This window comes from Anguilla anguilla, chromosome 14, assembly GCF_013347855.1.
Source record: "Anguilla anguilla isolate fAngAng1 chromosome 14, fAngAng1.pri, whole genome shotgun sequence".
NCBI classification, from domain to species: Eukaryota; Metazoa; Chordata; class Actinopteri; order Anguilliformes; family Anguillidae; genus Anguilla; species Anguilla anguilla.
In genome coordinates, this window is record NC_049214.1 from 13,650,248 (window position 1) to 13,670,863 (window position 20,616).

The 20,616-nt window shown below is 47.2% G+C and overlaps 1 protein-coding gene across 10 annotated transcripts in view; it reads right to left on the reverse strand.

Moving 5' to 3' along the window:
* Positions 1–2: 2 nt before the first annotated feature.
* Positions 3–20,616, reverse strand: part of mctp1b (multiple C2 domains, transmembrane 1b) — a 106,997-nt gene continuing 86,383 nt past the window's right edge. For 9 of the 10 annotated variants that reach the window (XM_035390489.1, XM_035390492.1, XM_035390488.1 and 6 more), the window contains 5 exons: positions 19,865–19,921; positions 7,958–8,067; positions 7,141–7,250; positions 6,400–6,497; positions 3–980 (listed from right to left, as the gene is read on the reverse strand). In XM_035390489.1, the coding sequence (XP_035246380.1) occupies positions 909–980; positions 6,400–6,497; positions 7,141–7,250; positions 7,958–8,067; positions 19,865–19,921 (447 nt within the window). In that variant the 3' untranslated portion in view covers positions 3–908. The remainder of the gene's footprint in view (positions 981–6,399; positions 6,498–7,140; positions 7,251–7,957; positions 8,068–19,864; positions 19,922–20,616) is intronic. The other variant, XM_035390490.1, reaches the window with a different exon arrangement.

A 20,616-nucleotide genomic window follows, 5' to 3' on the forward strand; every position in this document is an offset into this window, starting at 1 on the left:
AATATGTACTAAAATAATACACATTTATTATACATACAGTGCAGTACACACATTAAGATTCAGAAATGTCCCTTCGAGAAGAATACAAAACAAAAAGGAACAGGGTAAAAGTCCTTGATTATGTGTTTTCTTAGGGGTGCTGGAGGGGGGCAGTGGGTGGAATTTGAATAAACATTCTGGGCCTACACTCTTTGTGAAGGTAAACAGATGTTTGCAGGAAGCCTCAGGGATCTCCGACAGACAGTTTTGTGACCTTGTGCACGGACAGGTGACATAGAGCACCAACACGGGTGACCTCCGGAGAAATACCTGAAGTTTTAAATGAGAGCTCAAATGTGGAGGCTGGGTGGGGTGTGGGGGGGGGTCAGGGCTAATGGAGATCACAGTTGCCCTGGTGACCACCGGCACAGCCCCCAGGGAGTCCACGGATAGAGAACATTTTAATAAATGAATTCCTTTGGCTTCCATAGCCTTGTTTCAATGCATGTGTGTGTTTGTGCATACGTGCCTATGTGTCTGACTTAGCATGTAGGTGTGTGAGTGTTTGTGTGTGTGTGTGTGTGTGTGTGTGTATACGTGAGTGTGTACAGTATGTGTGTGTGGTGGCAATGTTTGATAAATAGCGAAAACCCCGTCTCTCTATATACAAATCAGGACAAAGTCACAGAGTAAATTACACTTACTCCAAGACTCAGTCGCCATGTTGGTCCCATTGTTATCCTCAAAACAATAAAAATAAACAGAAAATAAACAAAAAGTAATAATTACGAGCCCTCATTATTTACAATGTTAATGATATTTACAAAGAGTGTGTGCATTTTAACAACAAAAAAAAAAGACATCAGAGGGAAGAAAGTAAGACAGAACTGAGCAGATCCGGATCAGGAGAAGTGGGGGGGGGGGGGCGACTACCCAGGGTTATTTTTCTTTCTTTTATTGGGGCTGGAACCAGGATCCAGTTTCAGCTCTTGGTACTGCACCTGTTAAAACACAAAGACGCCCGGAGGGCCCACTGGTCAGGTGAGGGAAGCAGAGGACGCTGGGATAGCATGGGAATGGGCCATCTCTCCCTGCAGCTGTTTTTCGGGAGTGCAGCTGTGACGGGGTTTAGACAAACAACAGCTCCGCACGGGTGCATGGGAAAGACCGCAGGATGCTGGAGCTTGCACGGCATCATGGGACAGGAGTCGGGGCCAGAGCCGACGCCGCGTACAGCACGTCTGCCTCTCCCGGACCCGACCAAGCTCCCGGTAGCCATGACCCAGTTAGCACAATATTGGCCTTGGATCAGGTTTATCAGCAGGCTAGCACGAGCTCTGCTCGGCAGCAATGAGAACCAGCGCTGACCACCAGCACAGGCTCAACGAAGCCGTCCAAGCTGAGCAATAGTACCGCTTTGTCTTTGGTAAGAAACGAGCGGCTAATTGTTGGGATTTACTAATGCGCCATCCAAAATATCAAGAGCATTTTTGTTGGCATGATTTAGACGGTCAGGGGGGATCTCGATGGAGTCAGGAGCGAAGGCAGCAATCATACAGGTGGATTCTAGGAGGGTTGGCTGCAGAGAGCGTGAAGCTGTTCTGGGGTCAGCCAGACAACATCATGTGAGAGGATCGCAGAACGCCTTTTAGGTCAGGGGCGCACAACAGGGACAGATCCGTTTCAGGATTTCTGTGCCAACTTCTGCTCTTAATTATTTAATTAACTCAATCATACTGTATCTTGATCTGATATTTGTATAAGCACCAGCTACAGCTGCAGACTGCAAGTTCATCCCAAATATTTCACTACGCTCAAGTACAGGAGTGAACCAGCATAGTTTATAAAATGGTCAGAAAACTAAGGTAGCTAAGGTAGTTGGTTGGAACAAAAACCAGCAGGCAGACGAGTCCTCCTGCACACCCTGTTTCAGACATGAATACACAACCAGCATAGCAATATATGGTACCATGTGATTGAAGAAGGTGATTAAAATCCTACCTGGAAAGTCCAGGTAGGCTAGAAGATGATGCTGCTATTGTTTGACTAATTGAGAAATACTGGCCAGCTGCCAACTGCCTTATGGTAAAAATCATGTCTTCAAGAAAGAAGTGTTGTGTTTTGTGAACAGAGCATGAAGATCTCAAAACGCGACAGCGAGGAAGAAGTGGAGCTGAAATTCCAGAGTGGAAGGCACCCTACGGTTCCTCCTTTTTTATAGTCTCTTTATTTAGAACTTTTTAAATGATTTTATTCATCCATCATTGTGAATTAGAGAGGGGCGATGGGTTTTTCTTGTTCGGTTAAACTAAAAAACCACTGAGAAGTACAGTATACAAACGTGAGGAGATGAAAGCAGTACTCATGAAATACCTCCTTTGTAGCAAAACGTGCATCGTTGTGCCTTACCGACAACACCGTCTTGCACGCTCTGGGTTCCAGGCAAGCTAAGACTCTGAAGACCTCAACTCAATTTGAGTAGACATAACTCCACTTTTACATTCCACGTTCCTTACAACAAAGTTCTTAACTGTCAGCAAGTCATAAATGAATCCACATACTATACCGGAGGACAAAAGTGGAGCCGGCTGAAACGATCCCAGATATATTTTTAAAAAATTTCAAGTACAACATAGCAAGGCCGCTGTGCAAGAATCAGCCGAGCACAGCTCAAAAGAGCGCGCGCGCGAGCGAGCGAGCGATCGGAACCGCAGGCGATGACAATGTTTTCCTTTTTGCGCCGGTTTTTATAGTCCTGCCAACCCAAACAGACACTGGAGCAGGAACACAGTGGAAATTTTATATAGGGCCATCTGTGCACACAAACTGAACCTGCAGATGTACTGGCTTTTATTATCTGAATTAGGAGGACAATAGCAGACTATGCATAATTACACTGGGTCAAAATTCAGTCTCCCCCTTCCCCAACCCCCACCCCACCCCCTGACAAGAACTCCATTTCAATTCCAGGCCTGACTTATTTTGTCGAGGTGGGGCTATAGTTACAGCACGGGCCCCCGTGACCAGAAAGCATATACAGAATATTAGCAATAATGCTTTAGCACAGTGGGATACAATGGACCAATATGCTAATATCAGGTAGGAGTGCAGGACTAAGGTCAAGAATTGTAAGATCATTTTTCTTCACAGACTTCTTACTTGCAGCTCCTTTTCATAAACTTTAAAAAGCTCATAACTAAACTTGTAAAAGAAATAATTCTTCTGAAGGCAATATGCTACTTCTTTTCACAGAAGACAGGAGACCGTGAAACCATTTCAAACGTGACAGAGGTCACATATTGTCACGGGTTAGTAAGACTGCTATATCAGTCTATCAAACTACATCAGACTGTCTACACAATCTATTGAATTCCCTACCCACTTTGATTCCCCAGATAACAATATCTTGAAAACCTGAGCAAAAACCTGAGGAAAACCTGAGCAAAATTGCGATAAAATAGCGATAGTTTCCTTAAACCCTAAACATTTTGGGTAGTCGCAGACACTGAGGAAGCCATTAAGGGTCAAAGAAGCCAGAGGGGTCACCTGTGTGGAAAGTCCAGCACTTAGTGTTATCAATGGAATGTTGACCTGGTTCTGCCCAGTTCTGACTGAGCTGAGCCAAGCGGCAGACTTCAACAGGAAACAGCTACAGCACGACGACACGCGTGTACCCTGCCTGCAGGTAGGACGTGAACTTTAAAGAACAAGCTCAATTCCATCTACTATGCCAGACCTCGTGGGTGTTTTAACTTTATTTAATCCCTGAAACACTTTTCTTTAATGTTCCAACCTGCAACTCTGGTGTCGGCAACGACAGCTTTCCTCCGCGTCTTTAGCAGCATTAAACAATGACATGACCTTTTCCGTTCTCGCCTTCTCTACGGCTTCACACAGTAAGTACCCCGTTTCCAGTCCGACCTGGTAACCTTTGTATACATCGCTGGTTATTAGCCACTTGTGCTCTCTAAAATCCTCTCATTTGCATTCAGCGCGGCACACTCGCCCGCGTTTATTACCCATGAAACAACCTTTAATCTTACCAGACTTGCTGACTTGTCAACAGTTTTGCACATTTTCGTAAAGGTCGGCTTCGTGAAATCACTGGGTGTTTTCGACCGAAGGTGAAAAGCAGGTGCTGAATGAAGCTTGTTTCGTGAAGCCGGCACTGGGCTCTCTGTCAGTAAAGCTCGGTAAAAGCTGGTTATGGCAGGTCAGCAGCTCGACTCCAGTCTCCCGGATTTTCTGGAGATCAGTGTTTTTCATTTGCACATAGAATAACAGGTCACCACATTAAAATCGTTGGCAGTATAAGTCCTGACTCATTACTGTATTCATGGACACAATAAACAGGATGCTGTCTCAAGCACTGAAATAGCAAGACTGACGCAGACTGATGTGAAAACAATAAAACCATGTGAAAAATAATGGAGATGACAAGAGCAGGACATTCCAAATAATTATATTCAGTGAGTAAACTTCATTGAGAAATTTCGGAGAAAAATTTACAGTACTTCCTTTTACTGTACTGTGTGGAAACTTGTTCAATTTGTTTCCTACTTGCCAGCTCTTTCAGCTTTCCTTTACTGGCATATACACTATTAACTACTGTTTATTTTGCAGGGATATTTCGTTTTTCATGCAAGTACAGGTGATAAAAAATAAATGATAAATGTGGTGGCCGATTCATAACAGAATAAGGCAGAATGATGAGAACGTGAATTTCCACTGTTTTAGACACAAGTGCATGAATGATAGTGAAAGGTCACAGCAGCTGATGTGGTAATGGCTGTAAAACATCTCCTAATGATCTGTGAAGAGGGCACCTACCCCCCCCCCCCCCTTACCCACCCTGACAGGAGCGCAGGGTGGCGTCTGGGGGCAGCGCGGGCCGGCACGCTACTGGAAATAGCGGCTCGTTTGTCTCCGGCGAAGCTCACCCAGGGCTACGCGGCACAAAGGACGCCGCCGCCCGGCTCGTCCCTCAAAAGCGCTCCTGTGTCAGGAGTCCTTCCCGCCTGCGACGGGCCTCGCTACCCCTAAACGAGGGCTCAGGAAGGCGGGCGGAGGTTACCGCCAGCGGGTCCGCGCGCCCCGGCTCGTACCTGCGGCAGCAAGGTGCCCTGGGACCCGGTGCCAATTATCTGTGTGGAGCAGGCTGGGTCTAACGCACTCGTAAGGGCCTTCCACAGCCTTTCCTACCTGCCGGCTCCACAGCATCTACCCCAGCAGACAGGGTCACCTTGCGTTCATCTGGGCAGACAGACGGAGGGAGAGGCAGAGGGAGAGAGAGGAGATGGAAAGAGAGAGAGAGAGAGAGAGAGAGAGAGAGACGGAGGGAGAGGCAGAGGGAGAGAGAGGAGATGGAAAGAGAGACAGAGAGAGAGAGAGAGGAGATGGAGAGAGAGAGAGAGAGGGAGAGCGAGGAGATGGAGAGAGAGAGAGAGAGAGAGGAGATGGAGAGAGAGGAGATGGAGGGAAAGGCAGAGAGAGAGAGAGAGAGGGAGAGAGAGAGAGAGAGAGAGAGAGAGAGAGAGGGAGCTGCCGTGGGGCAGGGATTAGGGCCTTGTAAAGATCAAAGCGCCGCCGTCAGCCGCTGATCAAAGGGGAGCGGGGGCCAGGGTTTACGCGGCGGAGAGCGCCGTCCCCCGATTCACACGCCTCGCACGGGCGGGGTCCGGCAGGAAGCAGGAGGTCACGCTCGCTTTCATTCAACAGGGCCCAATAACCAGAGCGCACCGGACCTGAACCCTCACGGGCTTTTATCTGCTTCCACACGTCACGCATGTTTCCCACAGCAGCCTGCCGCTAAAGGTGCGCGTCCCGCCATTATGTGCCTGTGCGCCCGGCGGTGTGTACTGGCGGTGTGTACCCGCGGTGTGTACCGGTGGTATGTACTGTCAGTGTGTACTGGCGGAATGTACTGGCGGTGTGTACTGGCGGTGTGTACTGGCGGTGTGTACTGGCGGTATGTACTGGCGGTGTGTACTGGCAGTGTGTACTGGCGGTGTGTACTGGCGGTATGTACTGGCGGTGTGTACTGGCGGTGTGTACTGGCAGTGTGTACTGGCAGTGTGTACTGGCAGTGTGTACTGGCGGTATGTACTGGCGGTGTGTACTGGCGGTGTGTACTGGCGGTATGTACTGGCGGTATGTACTGGCGGTGTGTACTGGCGGTGTGTACTGGCAGTATGTACTGGCGGTGTGTACTGGTGGTGTGTACTGGCGGTGTGTACTGGCAGTGTGTACTGGCGGTGTGTACTGGCGGTATGTACTGGCGGTGTGTACTGGCGGTGTGTACTGGCGGTGTGTACTGGCGGTATGTACTGGCGGTATGTACTGGCGGTGTGTACTGGCGGTGTGTACTGGCAGTATGTACTGGCGGTATGTACTGGCAGTGTGTACTGGCGGTGCGCCTACCACTTGCACATCCGACGGAACCCGGGAGAGGAAGTCCAGCAGCTCGTTGTTGTCGATGATGTACGGGTCACGCAGTTTCTTTGTGAACTTATGCACACCTGACGGGGAAAATAAGATAAAGGTACAATGAGAAGTGTGCACACTACACACACGAACACAAGTAAATGTACACACACTACATTGCAAAATTGCACCAACCTGTACCCCAACAACGTAAGAGTAGACAGTAATTCTCAATTCAAATTAAGTTAGCTTTCAAAAAAAAAAAAAAAAAACTTTAAAGTGATTGAATGGTAATGTACAGGTAATAAAAGCATCCTGAAAATGAATTAATTGTTGAGCAAAACATTTTTCGAAAAATACTTGGAATAGTCAAATTGCAACCACTGCAAGTGCACACTGTTTTATGCATAAAATGACATGCAACCTGTATCATGGTTTGGGTCTGTGGGTTTTGGAATGTAGTCAGAAGTAATGAGATAAAGTCAACAGGAGGTGGAAAGTCCAGGGGTCAGAAAGTAAAAATCCTGCCGTGTGTTTTTTCCACCCATGAACTCAGCCAGCTCATTTCACTAATTAGTTCTAACTCCTGGTTGAAGAATTGTGCTAATGAGAAAATCCAGTCGATTGGAAATACTGGGGAAAACTTTAACTTTCTGGACCAGGAATCTCCACCTCTGAGTGTGAAATAGGTATGCAGAGTGTCTGTGGAGGAAGATAGGAGGCAGCCCTGGTACTCACCCCAGGCCAACACAATGTATCTGAGGGGAACGAAGTATATGACCAGAGTGCCCACGAACAGCGCCGTGATGGCCAGCCAGCTCAAGAAAGGCACGGTCCAGTTGAACGTGCTGTACAGACAGACGGGCGGACAGAAAAACAGGGAAGAATCAGAGAAGACATGCCATATTTGCTGAGAGAGAGAGAGAGATAACAGGTAATGCGGTTCAAAAACACGAGTAACACCACCATGAAGCCCAAGAGTGCATTCAGTTCCCTGAGCTGATGCCCTATAGCAAGCCTACAGCGGCCCACTAGCGGCCTGCCGTCGGTACACCTGCGGCATTTTGCAAATCGGCACTACGGCGGACCGGTGAGGTGATCGATCTAACGCACCGGTGAGGCAAAGCAGTCAGACCGAGGATCAGCTCTTCAGACCAGAAAAAATACCCGGTGGATGGCCCTGCCAATAACATGGTAGTCTATGGTAGTGGCGATCAGCAAAACGTTGACTGGACCAGCAGCTGCTGCAGATGGCAGGCTCCTGCTTTCTGTACCTTTGTTACTGGCTTTTGATAGAGAAGCCGCTATTCAAAGCCAGCAGCATGCCTACTGCATATAATATACTCATACCAGCACAAATGCACTCAGAATCCCAAGTGGATTCAGAAATTCAGGCCACAGGCACAGGAAATGTTCTGTGCCTGTTCATATAAATGTGTTTCTACACACTCGTGTACATTTTGTATGTTTCATATTCAATATCTAAATGTTCTCATATCCCAGCCCCTGTAAGCTGATTGATAAAGGTGGGGTTGTGGAAGATGTCATCACGCACTTCTTTATCCTCTCTCCATAGGAGGCCACTTCGTCCAGCGCGCTCTGCACACTGATGCACACGTCCTGGATGGCGTACAGCTTGTTCATGAAGCCCTTCCTCTCCGAGTCCTGCAAGGTCCATAGCAGTCAAAAACAGGCTCAAAGTTTTGCTACTGTAACAACGGTCAGTTACAACAGGTACGGTGTGTTGGGTAGCAGATTGGCAAACCTCACATTCACACCTACCACCACATTGGACAAGTGTACAGAAGCGCACGTGCATAGTTCATATGTGTGTCCCCACAAGTATACATGCACACACATAGACACCACTACACACACACACACTCTGATGTCCTGGACAATTTCCCACAAAATGGGCTCCCTGTACCTGGCCACCTAATAACCCTATACATCTGATTGGCTACACAATCCCTTGTATTGTATTTCTTTCCCCTTCCTTGTATTTTGATTTGCCAGGTCCTCACTGCAAAAAAAAAGTTCTCAGTTGACCTATGTGGTTAAATAAAGGTATAATAGAACAATATAAACACACACAGGGCATTGCGAACATTAAAATGGCAAATTGAGCTACCATCTCAAATTGTCAAATTTAATCAACACGATTATTGGAAGCAAATGTATCAGTTTCATTCTTTCATAACCACCAGACTCGTCCTCCTCATCATCATTATCATCTCCATCACTAAAATAAAGGTTATTCATTTGCCTACTGATGCTGTAGTTAAAACAAAGTCAATGACTGGCAAAGTCAATGCTATAAGTCAATGTTCTCATTAGAATGCAAATACCCCTTCTGCTGCCCAAACTTTTGACAAAGAACTGTTTCTCTCTCCCTCCATTATGCTTTCCTCTTGAATCAGATATTTGAAAGAATGAATCTCACAGTTGCCAAAAAAAGAAGAAAAAAAAACACACCATGTACTCCCTCAGCCCTGACACTGTGCAAAACAAACAGATGTAATTAGACAGTGTCCCTGGGATATTTTCCCTTTCATAATACTGCATGCTTTATTTCTTTTCATAAGCCCATCTGTTTCATATTATCGATTAAAAGAAAATACGCATCCGTACATTCTGTCGTGCTGAGCTTGGAGGACGGGAGCGGCAGAGGAACGGTCGGCGGAGAGAGGAAAAAGAATGAGAACAGGGAAAGCAGAGGCGGAGGCCAGGGGTCAGGGGTCATAGGTGAAGGGTCACCAGAATATAAACCGTTGCCACATGCCCCCTGGAAATGTGCGCCTGATTTTTATTTCCTGTGTTCTGAAGTCAGTCTCAGAGACGGGGGGGGGGTCACAAAAACACAGGAGATGGGGGCAAGTTTAATTTTACCTCTCCCCATTCCTGAGCGTGCAAAAGCACACCTCTCTCACTGACTTCCAATGGGATTCCAGCAAAATTGATAATGGCTGTTGAAATTCTGCTAATGCGAGAGGCCAGCTGACTCTTTCCTTCAATGAGAGATTTTATTTAACAATGGATAAAGCACACGAAGGCCTCTGTACAGAATGTCATTTGCTGAAGGTTTAGTTTGGGCTGGAATGCCTATAACAATTGCACTGCTCTGCACAAATAAAGATATTTGTGTTTTTCCTAGAAAGGCATCATTGCACTACCTCCTGGCCCTGAGCCTTTTGATTTCATATTAGCAGCATCGTGCAGAAGGCTAGTTACAACCATCCAACCGATTGGCTGAGAAAGTCATGTGACAGCTGAGCGGCTCCACTTTGATCACCGTTCTGTTCACTTTATTAGCCTTTTACAGAAATAAGACGCGTCACTCATGCTCGCCAATTCATCTTTTGCATTATATGGTAAATATAATGCGATTTAGATTCTCGCATTAGATGTTAAGTCTAATGCGACGATCTAAATCAGAGATTCCAAGTCACTGTGGCAATTAAAGACACAGTAGCACTAACTGCAAAGAGCAAAGCATTCAACCCTCAGCTCTCTCACCATGCTCCAGTATAACTAACCTAACTGTGCAGTCTGTAAGTATCGAGACAATGACACAATTTTTGTTGTTTTGGCTCTGTACTCCCCCTCAAGTCCTGCATGGTTCACCCGATATGGATGCAAATATCCGCAAATTAAAGCTGACAGTCTACACTTTAACAGTATTCATTGTTTCATTTTAAATCAAATGTGCCGGAGTACAGAGCCGAAACAACAAAAATTGTATCACTGTTAAAATACTTATGAACCCCCCCACCCCACCCCACCCCAACTGATGTAAGAATTGAGTGTGGAAGACGCAACATAAAGGCAGTGTTGATTTATTTATTTTTGTCCACATGAAGGCAGCAGTATAAGGGCTTATTGTATTGTATTGCATTGTACTGTATTATTAAATTAATGTACTAGACACAGCCCACATGCTTATTGCTCATTACTGCTCCTGCCACTGGGTCACGCGAGGCAAGTCCAGGCAGATCACCGCGGCCGAGTCCCGCTGCAGAGCTATCTGCACGTCTCCACGGAAGCGCCGGGGCATCTCCACGGAAGCGCCGGGGTATTCACGGTAACCGGGAACACGGGCAGAGCGCGAGACGCATCGCATGACGAGAACGCCGTCGCGAGCGTGCTTACTGGCTGCCGGGGGATCATGAGCTCATCGGTGGCCGTGGATTCGCAGCAGGGGAGATTCAGTCCCCCCCCCCCCCCCCTGCCGAAACTTGTTTTTGCACCGACATCTCTATTTCCAACCAGGCTGACACCCAACCCTAAACCTGCCCGGTCATCTCTGTTCAGCGATGAGGAAACGCGCCGCGGTGAAAACCGTGTCCGGTGCGCCTGGCTCAGGCGCGGGTCTGCCCTCCAATGGAGCGTCTTCATCTCCTCTGCTGCTAATTAAGCTTCGCCCGCGCGCAGCAGGATTCTCCTTCAAACGCGTGTACGTTGCCTTCTCTTTCATCCCACGGTACGGGGAATATTGTATACTGGGGAATGATTCTCGAAGGCCTCAGCATGGGGCTTGTGGAAAGATGATATATTTTGCACCTCTGTTTCATTTAAATTCTTCTGCACCACAAAAATACAGCAAATGAAAAACATTAGAATAATTTCAATGAAATAAAATATTAATTCCACGATTCACAAAATAACCAAATGGCATACCACCATACTAAAGTTATGGGCTTGTTTATCAGCCGTTTCCAAGACAATGAAATATATCAGCTAACAAGCAGTGAAAATCGATCTTTTTTCTTTTTGAATGATTAAAGTTGGTAAACTGATACAGAAAATATCATCCGTCATACGGTAGGACCACACAGTGGTACTCAGGAGATCCCTGACATCTACGACACACGTGTTCAGCAAAGCAACATTGAACATGAACTGATCACTGAAAGCCGTTCAGGCTAAAGTTCGCTCACCTCACCTGGTTACTTGGGTTTGAATTCGTTGATGATTTTAAGGCGAACACAAAAACCTGTGGTTCTCCAGGACTGGCTATGACTTACCACTGCTCTAGAAATAACTCATCTGGAAAACACTTGAAATTAGTATCTTGCGGGAGTCCCATAGTTAGGGCAGAAAGCTGGTGCGTTCTATTCGCAGGAGAAGGAGCAAGCGCTGAGAATGGAAGGGCACTGCACCACTCATGCTGCCCCACAACGCACTGCAGCTGGCAATAAAATACTGGGTAAAAACTGCAGCCGTCAGTGAGCTGGGTGCGCAGATGAATCTTACAGTCTGCGGGGCCAGGAGCAGCAGGCAGTCAGAGGCAGGCCGGAGGAGAGAGACTCTGACACGGCCTTACGTGCCACCGGCCGCCAAGAGACTGACGTAAGCATCAAACAGACCACAGGAAGTGGATTTTAAGCCGCAAAGCACAAAAAAATGCTTCGCGTCGAGGCTAAAAAAAAAAGGGGTTCCACATGTGCAGACTGTCAGGAGGCTCTCTTTCCGAGGGACAGATGTGGACCTCCCTGCCAAAGGCGTCCTCTGGCCAGACGCGCGCTTCCCAGACGAAGGGAGCAGAGCTCCCGATCCGTCCGAACCGTGGGTAGCTGACCCGAGCGCGCCTCGGTCGCCCCGCCGCTAACCGCTCCCCTAGAGATCGCAGACTTCCCTCGCCGCATTAAGGGTCGTATCAAAGACGCCCATCTACGGGGAAACAGAAACACTCAGCGCGACCCTCGAGGAAACCGTCATAACCTCCGGCCAGCTGTACATATCACGCCACTTGGCCCCGCACCAGCGTCGCATAAAAGAAAGCTGCTTTTTGTTGTTGTTGTTGCTCCTTTGAAGCTTCGTTTAAATAAATGATTTAGTCAGGGAGGAATCTGTGGGAGAATGTGGGGAATACATACTTCTTCCCTTTTCCTTCCTTTTAAAGACCTCATGCCTGTCTTTTTAACCGGGCATGACGTGCTGTACTCAGTAAACTGTTTTTCACACACAAAGGGCTTTCTTGAGGTGGGCCGGAGAAGAGAGTTTAGCCAAGGGTACAAAATGCAGAGTGTAAGATGATCTCTGACAGAGCTCATTTCATTGTGATAGAGCAAATTCGACCCCTTCTTGGACTGATATAAACTCAGATGGAGAAGCATTAACACGTTACAAATGTAGCCAGGAGGAATTTTACTGTACAAAAATGATCTGACAATAGCAAAGAGCGAGAACCGTCGAGGTCAGTCCAGGTCAGTCGAGTTCAGTGCGGTCCCAGATTTTTCACGGTGCAAGGGAGAGAGATAAAGGCGAACAAAAAGTTTCGGATGTTTCATCCTCGGAACGGCCTTCGCTGGGCCTGAGGGGCCCCAGAGTGCGCTGGTCCGAGGATAAATGTCCGCAATAACGGACGAAAATAGCCTAGCCGGTGTATTTCCAGCGTGACCCGCCCTCCCCTCGACGGCCTCCCGAAAGCAACCTTGGCATGCCCCCGTCCTCTCCTAACGGGCCCACGGGGTACCAGCATGCGCACCCCGCTCCGTTATCGCTCTCTACCTTCTCTCAAGGTCACTCCAAGCCCCGCCTCCCCCCCCTACTACCCCCCCCCCCCTCCAGCCGTCATCTCCCATTGTGACCTCATCACCATGAGACACTGCCGGTTTCCCCTCGCTCCCCTTCGCCTGCCCCCCCACCCCCTACCCCCCAGGGCCCCCTGGTGCCACGCTGATGAATGAGGGCCAATTATTTTTATCCTTCCCTGTCCCGGATTTCCACCCGCCCTCTCCATCTCCCAAAAACAAGAGCGTCAGAACAACCCCAGCGTTGTTCTGAGTCCTACTTTGTTACCAAGTGTCAAAAGGTGATGGCAGACAAACTGTGAGTTTGACTAACTGGTGTGCGGATACTTCTGGAGTAATGACATGCTTCACCATCGGCAACATCAAAGACATTTCCGAACACCGGTAACTAATCAATACATATCGTGATTAAAACATATGACTTCACAAAACAAGAGTGCTAACTCAATTTCTCTTTCACAAAGACGCTTCTAGCATTCATATTCAGTTTTAAAACACTGTGTCCTTACCTTTAATAGCCATCATAGAATAATGATCAAAATGAAACCAATATTAATAGCGGTGAAATGAGATGAAGCAGAGATACTCAAATCTGGTCTCAAGGCCAATAGTACTGCTGGTTTTAATTTCCCCCCTCTAATCAGAACTAATATAAACCTGGGACAGTAGGTGAGTTAAATCTTTGGCCAATTTGTGGCATTAACCAACCAATTAACTATCAGGTAAAAAAGGAAACCAGCAGTACTACTGGTCTTGAGGCCCAGATTCGAGTATCCCTGCTATAAGGTTTCAAAGACACCATTGTGAAGAGTGGCTTGTTGCCTTGGGAATGCATCATTATCATGGATGTATGGCTCTGTTACTGAAACTGAACACAGAACTCTCCTGCAATGCTTCAGTCAGGGACACAGAAGAATAGACCGTTATATCAGTGGGATGAATCCATGAACTGGTGGTAATTCGTCACATTACCACCAACCTTTCAACACTCGTGTGTGGGTACTGACAATGGGGGAGTATTAAAAGAAAACCACGGGAAAGAGTCCAGCCAGGGGTCCAAAAGCTTCAGTGAACCCTGTTGACTTCTGAGTCAAAACCACCAATAAAGAAGGAACTCATTTAGATGAGGTTGGAGGCTCCGGATCCAGAATCTCAATGGGAACCGCAGAAGTAAGCAGGGACACAGAGGGACCCATTGTTCTGCTCCGACCGCAGCCACAAACTCACCGGCAAAGCATCCCGGCAGAGAATGTACAGAATGCCGAAAAAGCCTTCCCAGACTTCCTGCACACTGTCTGTCAGCCGGTGATGTTCTGTCTCCAGAAGGTCACTATTCCTTCCGGGACAAAACCAAAGGGACAGTGGGCCCAAACACTAAGGGCCATTTGAGGACACTTGGGTAAGAGGGACCTTGCCTATTCTACTGGTTGTGGGGTCCTGCATCAATCACAGGGGATCAGGGGGAGGTCTCTCGTCAACACCGGTTGTATTGTGCAACATCTAGAGCACTATTGGGGGGGGGGGGGGGTGGGGGGTTGGACTACCATGAATGACCCTGCTATGACCTTGAGCAGGGGGTCCCCAAGAGCTTATCCAAGAGCAGCCAGTGTTCCAGACCAGTGCTAAGACACCTGACTTAGCTGGAGTCATTTCCATATCAGTTCAGTCAATTCAAATGAACTGAATAGCAATGTGTTCACTGAAAAAATCATAGAGCCTTATGGGGATTTTTTTATTTTTGAGAATTTCAATGCACTGTCTGAACTGATTGAGTCAACTTAAAATGGATCCTAACTTGGTTTTTAAGATAAGTCTGGGGACCCTAGATCTAGAGCGACCTAGGGAGGCTATCTAGACTTACCACCATGCTATTCATCCAGTCCAAATTCCAGGAGGCCAAAAGCTCCTCCTCCATGATATTGTTGGTGGGGAGAACAGGTTCCTCTGATGGGTCAGTCCCTGGAACCTTTTGGACCAAAATAAATTCATTTTTCTTTTTCTTCAAGTCAGGGGCTAACGGTGAGTGCTGTCACAAAGCTAGTTAGAAATCTGTTTTAAAGATTCACTTCCTGCATGACCTGTTATAAGGTTCAATATAGCACGAATTAGTTTGCAACTCCAGCTTTTAATCAAGTGGAGTCATTTTGAGCGTCTAACTACAACAGTACAATCAGCATCACTGAGTCTTATTCTAGCACTCGCCCATGCCACTAACAAGCACACACGGTACATCATTATGCCATAAGCTCTCCAGTAATTAACCTTCTGTCCAAAATCTAATTCTGAGGGGTAAACTTCATCACTAACGTAACACTAGAAACAGGTTTTGTTTTCAGCTCATGTTTTAATGAGCATGCCAACTGTTCAGTGTCAAAGCTTTGCGCGTTCTTTTTCGCAGTGTGCTTTATCCCGTTAGCTAAACAGGTTTAAAATGCACATCTTAAAAAGAACTGGTATCAAGGACATGGAGAAAGAGAAGTGGATCTGGTGGCACATCTGTATTACCCTGCTGGGAACCAGCACACGGCTGATATGAATAGCTGACGCATTCCAGTACAGAGAAGCATAAACACGCACTTCATTACCATCCAACTTCACTGAAGTGGTTCTCAACCGTCGGCTAACAAACCTACCAAAGGCGCACACTTAACAATAAGCACTTACAAGTGTGAGCTAATGAGGGGAGCACCATTGCTTCTTGTATGTGCATCGTATCAGAGGTTTGTCCCAGGGTAGAGTTTATTCCACTGCAGTGTCTGATGGGGCACATGGTCTGCAGCTCTCACTGAAGACAGTCACCACCTCCTGTCTGAATGCCCTGTCCCTCTTTGGTCAGGTTCACAGTTGATTGTGATTTGGTCAAACTGGTACCAAATCTGCCACCAATACTACCAACGGCCTAGCATGCTACATATAGCGCCGTTCCTTCTGAGAAAAATTCAGCTGTAGCCTGCTGGCAGTTTGTAATTTATGATTATAACATAAGGACCACGTCACCTATTTAGTCTTACTTCATAGGATATTTTTCTCTGGAGGAAATTATTTTGCAGGGGAAGGCTGAAAAGCATATACTGCAATAAAACTGCTGTTATTCTGCCCAGGACGTCAGAATATCAATGATGACAACTGAAAAAACACGATGACAAAACAGGACACGGTTTATATTGGTAGATGGACTGCAGATTTTTGGGGATGTTTTCTTCGCGTGAAAGAGACTTCTGAAACAGGAGACGGTCCATCTGTGTGCACCGCCAGCAGTCACCAGTCACCAGACGGCAAGGAAAAACAGAGTAGCGTCTGGGGGAAACAGACAACAAGGCTGTCATCGTGTCTTCGCTGATCGGGGGATTGGCGGGGGGTTACTGTAACAGCTAATCCCTGGGCTTCTAATGCATGGCTGCGGGTTCGATTTCTAAGCGCGACACTGATGCTGTGACTTTAAGTAAAAATCCTGCAATAGGCAATAAGTAACCTACAGTATGCAGGTAATCCCAGCGAACAGCATTTCGTACAATAATAATAATAATAATAATAACAAGACTTCCTTGCTCATTCCCTTCTCTCCAAACACATGTCACTAGGATGACTGCACACACTGTATGTGAGGGGACGTCTCATGGTCCAATCACAAACACGACAGACAGGCACGGCCCAAGGGACAGCTAGCAACAGCAGGCTAACGACAGGCTGCGTACTGGGGGACTGGGCCCCAGGGTACCCCCAGAGACCAGCCTGGTACCTCCATGCACCAACTAATACCGCTACAGTACAGTGGTCTTCACTGAGCATGGGCACAAGAGGATGGCATTCACTAGAGGGACCCGGAACCTTTATGAAAACTCTTTAGCAAAACAAAACTATTGAGAAAATGACAGTGACCATTTGCACCTTTTAGACTTTACAGTTTATTTCTTCAATTTTTATCACTTATCCTGTAAAGAATGCCTTACTGTAGGTACTGTTTTCTGTTACATCTCGCATTCACATATTGCTTTTTTTAACTGGTTAAAAGATTCACTGAGGGTGTATGCACAGTTACCATAGATATGTGAATTTTTAAAAATAAACATACACCTGCTGCAACTGTCACAAGTGTATTGAATCAAAACTACATAATAATATTATTGCTTTTATCTGAGGGTAAAAAAAGTCCTTATAATCTCTGTATACTCTTCCGCAGGTTATATTTTTCTCCCCTCCACAGTGGGAAATGGCCAGTTCTGCTCAGAGATAATGACAGCCATTAAAGCCCAGACACTGTTCCGGAATTAAAACAACATGCGCGATGCAGTGGAGACCGGGCTCCACTCGATTAGCCCCGAATGACATGGCGCTAGAACTACTACGAGGCCCAGCCTGCGAAGAGCAGGGGAGGGTGGAGGAGGAGGAGGAGGTGGAGGAGGAGGAGGTGGAGTAGGAGGGGGGAGGCGGAGCCGGGGAGGCAAATGCCCGAACCCAGCGTGAGTTATGGCCGCCGCCTTGCCTCCAGGTGGCCGGCTGGATTTAACGGCAGAGCCGTCCCCATCAATTAGCCAGCGCCCTGACGGAGGGCAAGTGACCGATGCCCACCCCGGCCCTGGAGAAAAGACACTTTGCGCGATTGCCCCGGCGATCCGCTAAGTGAAAACACATGCAGGGGTTTGGGCCGGGGCCTGCCCAATGGAGAACAGGTGTCTCAGTTCAGCGCCATTTAATCCCCCCATTTAGCCCCAGGACCAAAGGTTACCCTGCTAATAGCTGCCCCGCAGCAGACAGGGGAACGCCCGGGCACCAGCCTCGGCCAAACATCTGGGACGCATTGCGCATACTTGCAGCGTGTGCTTCAGATGCAATTAAAATGACGGCCTGGTGCATTTATTGATTCCCCCCCCTCCCCTCCCCCCCCCCCCTCCACTTACTTCTTTTATCTTAGGAACGGGATCCCCCGACCTCACTGTAATATTTCACTGGGGGAGCCGACAGACAAGGCCTCGGTCGTCGGCGGCGATTTGAGGAACGCATTTGTCTGGCTTTAAAAGTCATTTGCTTTCATTACAGCATTCACCGAGCCTCTTAATCAGGAGAGGAGAAGAGAGAGAGAGAAAGCGGGAGGGAGAGAGAGACGAGCAGCTCAAATGAAACCATAAATGGTTGAGTGTCGTGTGAGACAGAGCGTATGAATTGCGCTTGTTAAATTGCAGATCTGTGTGGTCTCCCTGTGGTCCACAGTGACCTGGGTCAGTGAGGCCTCATATCACACCGAACACTAGCGGTGGCAACAGCTCACCGTATTTTCCATTTTAAAGTCAGTCAGCAATGCAAGTAATTTAATTATTCCACCACTTTCTTTCTAAGAAAAAAAAAATCAGGGACAGAATATAGAGGAAACCCTTTTGTACAGTTATTGTCTTTACCACAAAAGTCTGGGTAAAGCAGCCTGCACACAACTGTTAGTGATAGAGATAAAAAAAGGTTGGTGCCTGACATAATGCGCTTAGCTAGAGTTCACACACAAACTGCACAGACTATCTGGCCCTCTGATCCAGCGGCTCTGATCCAGACAGCTGCTTGCTATGAATTCCAAGTGCTGAAAATGGCAGGTCAAGAGGCAGGGCCTGAATGATGTAGGGCATCCAGTGCTTCGGTCCTTAGACTGTTAGACAGGGCGAGGGAGTCCAGTCTGTCTGTTCTTTTATCGGAGATGTAGGGAGACCAGCCCACACAGATCCTACACAGGCCTGAATTTACTATGGGCGCATGATTCCATCTCCATTATTTCCCATAATGCAGTGCTGCTGAGCAGAGTGCTGAATTACGTGTGGAGACACATTTGTTATAGAGTGACAAATGCACGAATTACATGAAAATTCATGAAAAGTGTCATTTAAATAAAGTTATTGTCGTTAAAGTTATACGAGGTAGACATTGATTTAAATGACTACAATCACCATTATGCAGAGGTCAGGCAATTTTCCCGGTGTACCCATGTGTTTGCCTGGCTTTACCGTAAACAGGAGAGATGAAATGCTTCTGGAGTTGTCTGGATGAAATGTAAGGAAGTACTTGGTTTCAGTACGAATTAGTCTTAGGGCAGATATGAAAACTACAAAAGGAGATGAAGGTGTGTAACAGTGTGCCACTCTGTTCTACCTCAGCTCGCAAAGAGAAACACATCTTTGTCTTCTAAGCCGATATAAGCATTTACACGTGTATTTCAAAGACCGAAAGACTATTACATTAACAACCGCCACCGCAAACCTGGGGCTATTTAGTCATTTATTTGTTTCCTTTGTGTTTTATAGCAAAGAGAATTGCCGTTTTTTCACTCTAAGAGAGGCCCCAGCACGTGGCTGAGCTGTCGAGCACGTTCCTTAACTAACAGAAGTAACAGAGTGCCCATGCTGCAGTCTTTCTGAAAGGCTATCAGGTGGAGAGACAGGAGGAAATTATTTTCTTTCCTGGAGGGAAGCAAAAAAAAATGACCCTAACAAGAAAGAGGATTTATAGTTTCTTTCACAATGCTCCTCACCACAAACTGTTGGGAAGATTAACAGTTGGTTTTGTAGGGGGCTGCCGTGGGGGGAGGGGGAAGGGGGGCAAGGTGAGGGAGGGAGAAGGGGGATGCTCATCTGTCTTTTTCTGTGAAATAGTGTGGGCTTTGTGCGATACAACCCCCACCAACAACAAAAAAAAACAACATTTATATAGCTTCATCAGTAAAAAGGACTCTTCAAGGCTCATTAAAGAGTAGAAATTGATTGAATGGCCCCCTCATCCCCCTCCACCAGCCCCTCCCTCCCATTAAAAAAAGATGGTTTTTTGACCGGGGATCTGAAAGTGTGGGACGAGTCAGCGTTTCTGAAGAACTCGGCAACTGGTCCCAGGTGAGCTCTACAGAGCCTCGCCCTCAGGATGAAGACCTCGGCCAGACACGCGGCGGGGATAATTACCTTGTCATCTTTATCATCCTCATCATCCTCGTCCTGCAGCAGGTCTTCCAGCGCCTGCTGCCAGGCAAACAGGGATGAGAGAGAGAGAGACAGAGAGACAGAGAGGTGGGGGGGAGAGGGGGAGAGGGGGAGGGAGACAGAGGTGCAGGGAGAGGGGGAGAGAGACAGAGAGAAGGAGAGTCATTTACTTTGATAAGATTTTTTCTAAAGCGCCATTGTCAATCAAGCTGAAAATGACCGAGAGAGCCTGACATAGACACTTTGTGAGCTGTGCTGGGTAATGCAGTACCGCTGCTGTCTCCAGCTCTATACTGAGTGCCATAACTCTTTCTTTACTCTCCTGTAAAAATGTCTTCTTTTCTATGAAAACAATGTTTTGGACTGGCTCACACCTACACTGATGCACACACTGACTTTTGTAGTTATAGCAGAAAAACCTTTTTTTTTTTGTTTCCTCTAATAACTAGTATTCTCTGTCAGACTGGCCACATCTGTCTCAATGCAAGTTACCTAATGTTAACTTCCCCCCCACAGGTCACAGTTCATAGGTCATGGGTTAAAAAACCCCAAAACACTGTGGTAACTCATTTAAAATGTCTCGCGTTAACAAAGTCATTAGCCTGTCAGCAATCTCCACTACGGACCCTTCAACCAATAAAGAACGAGCGTTCGAACATCCGTACAAAGCTCACCTTCTAACAATAGCGCACTTGAGCACACAAAGCCATTTGCTGGATAGATGCGTCCTGTTT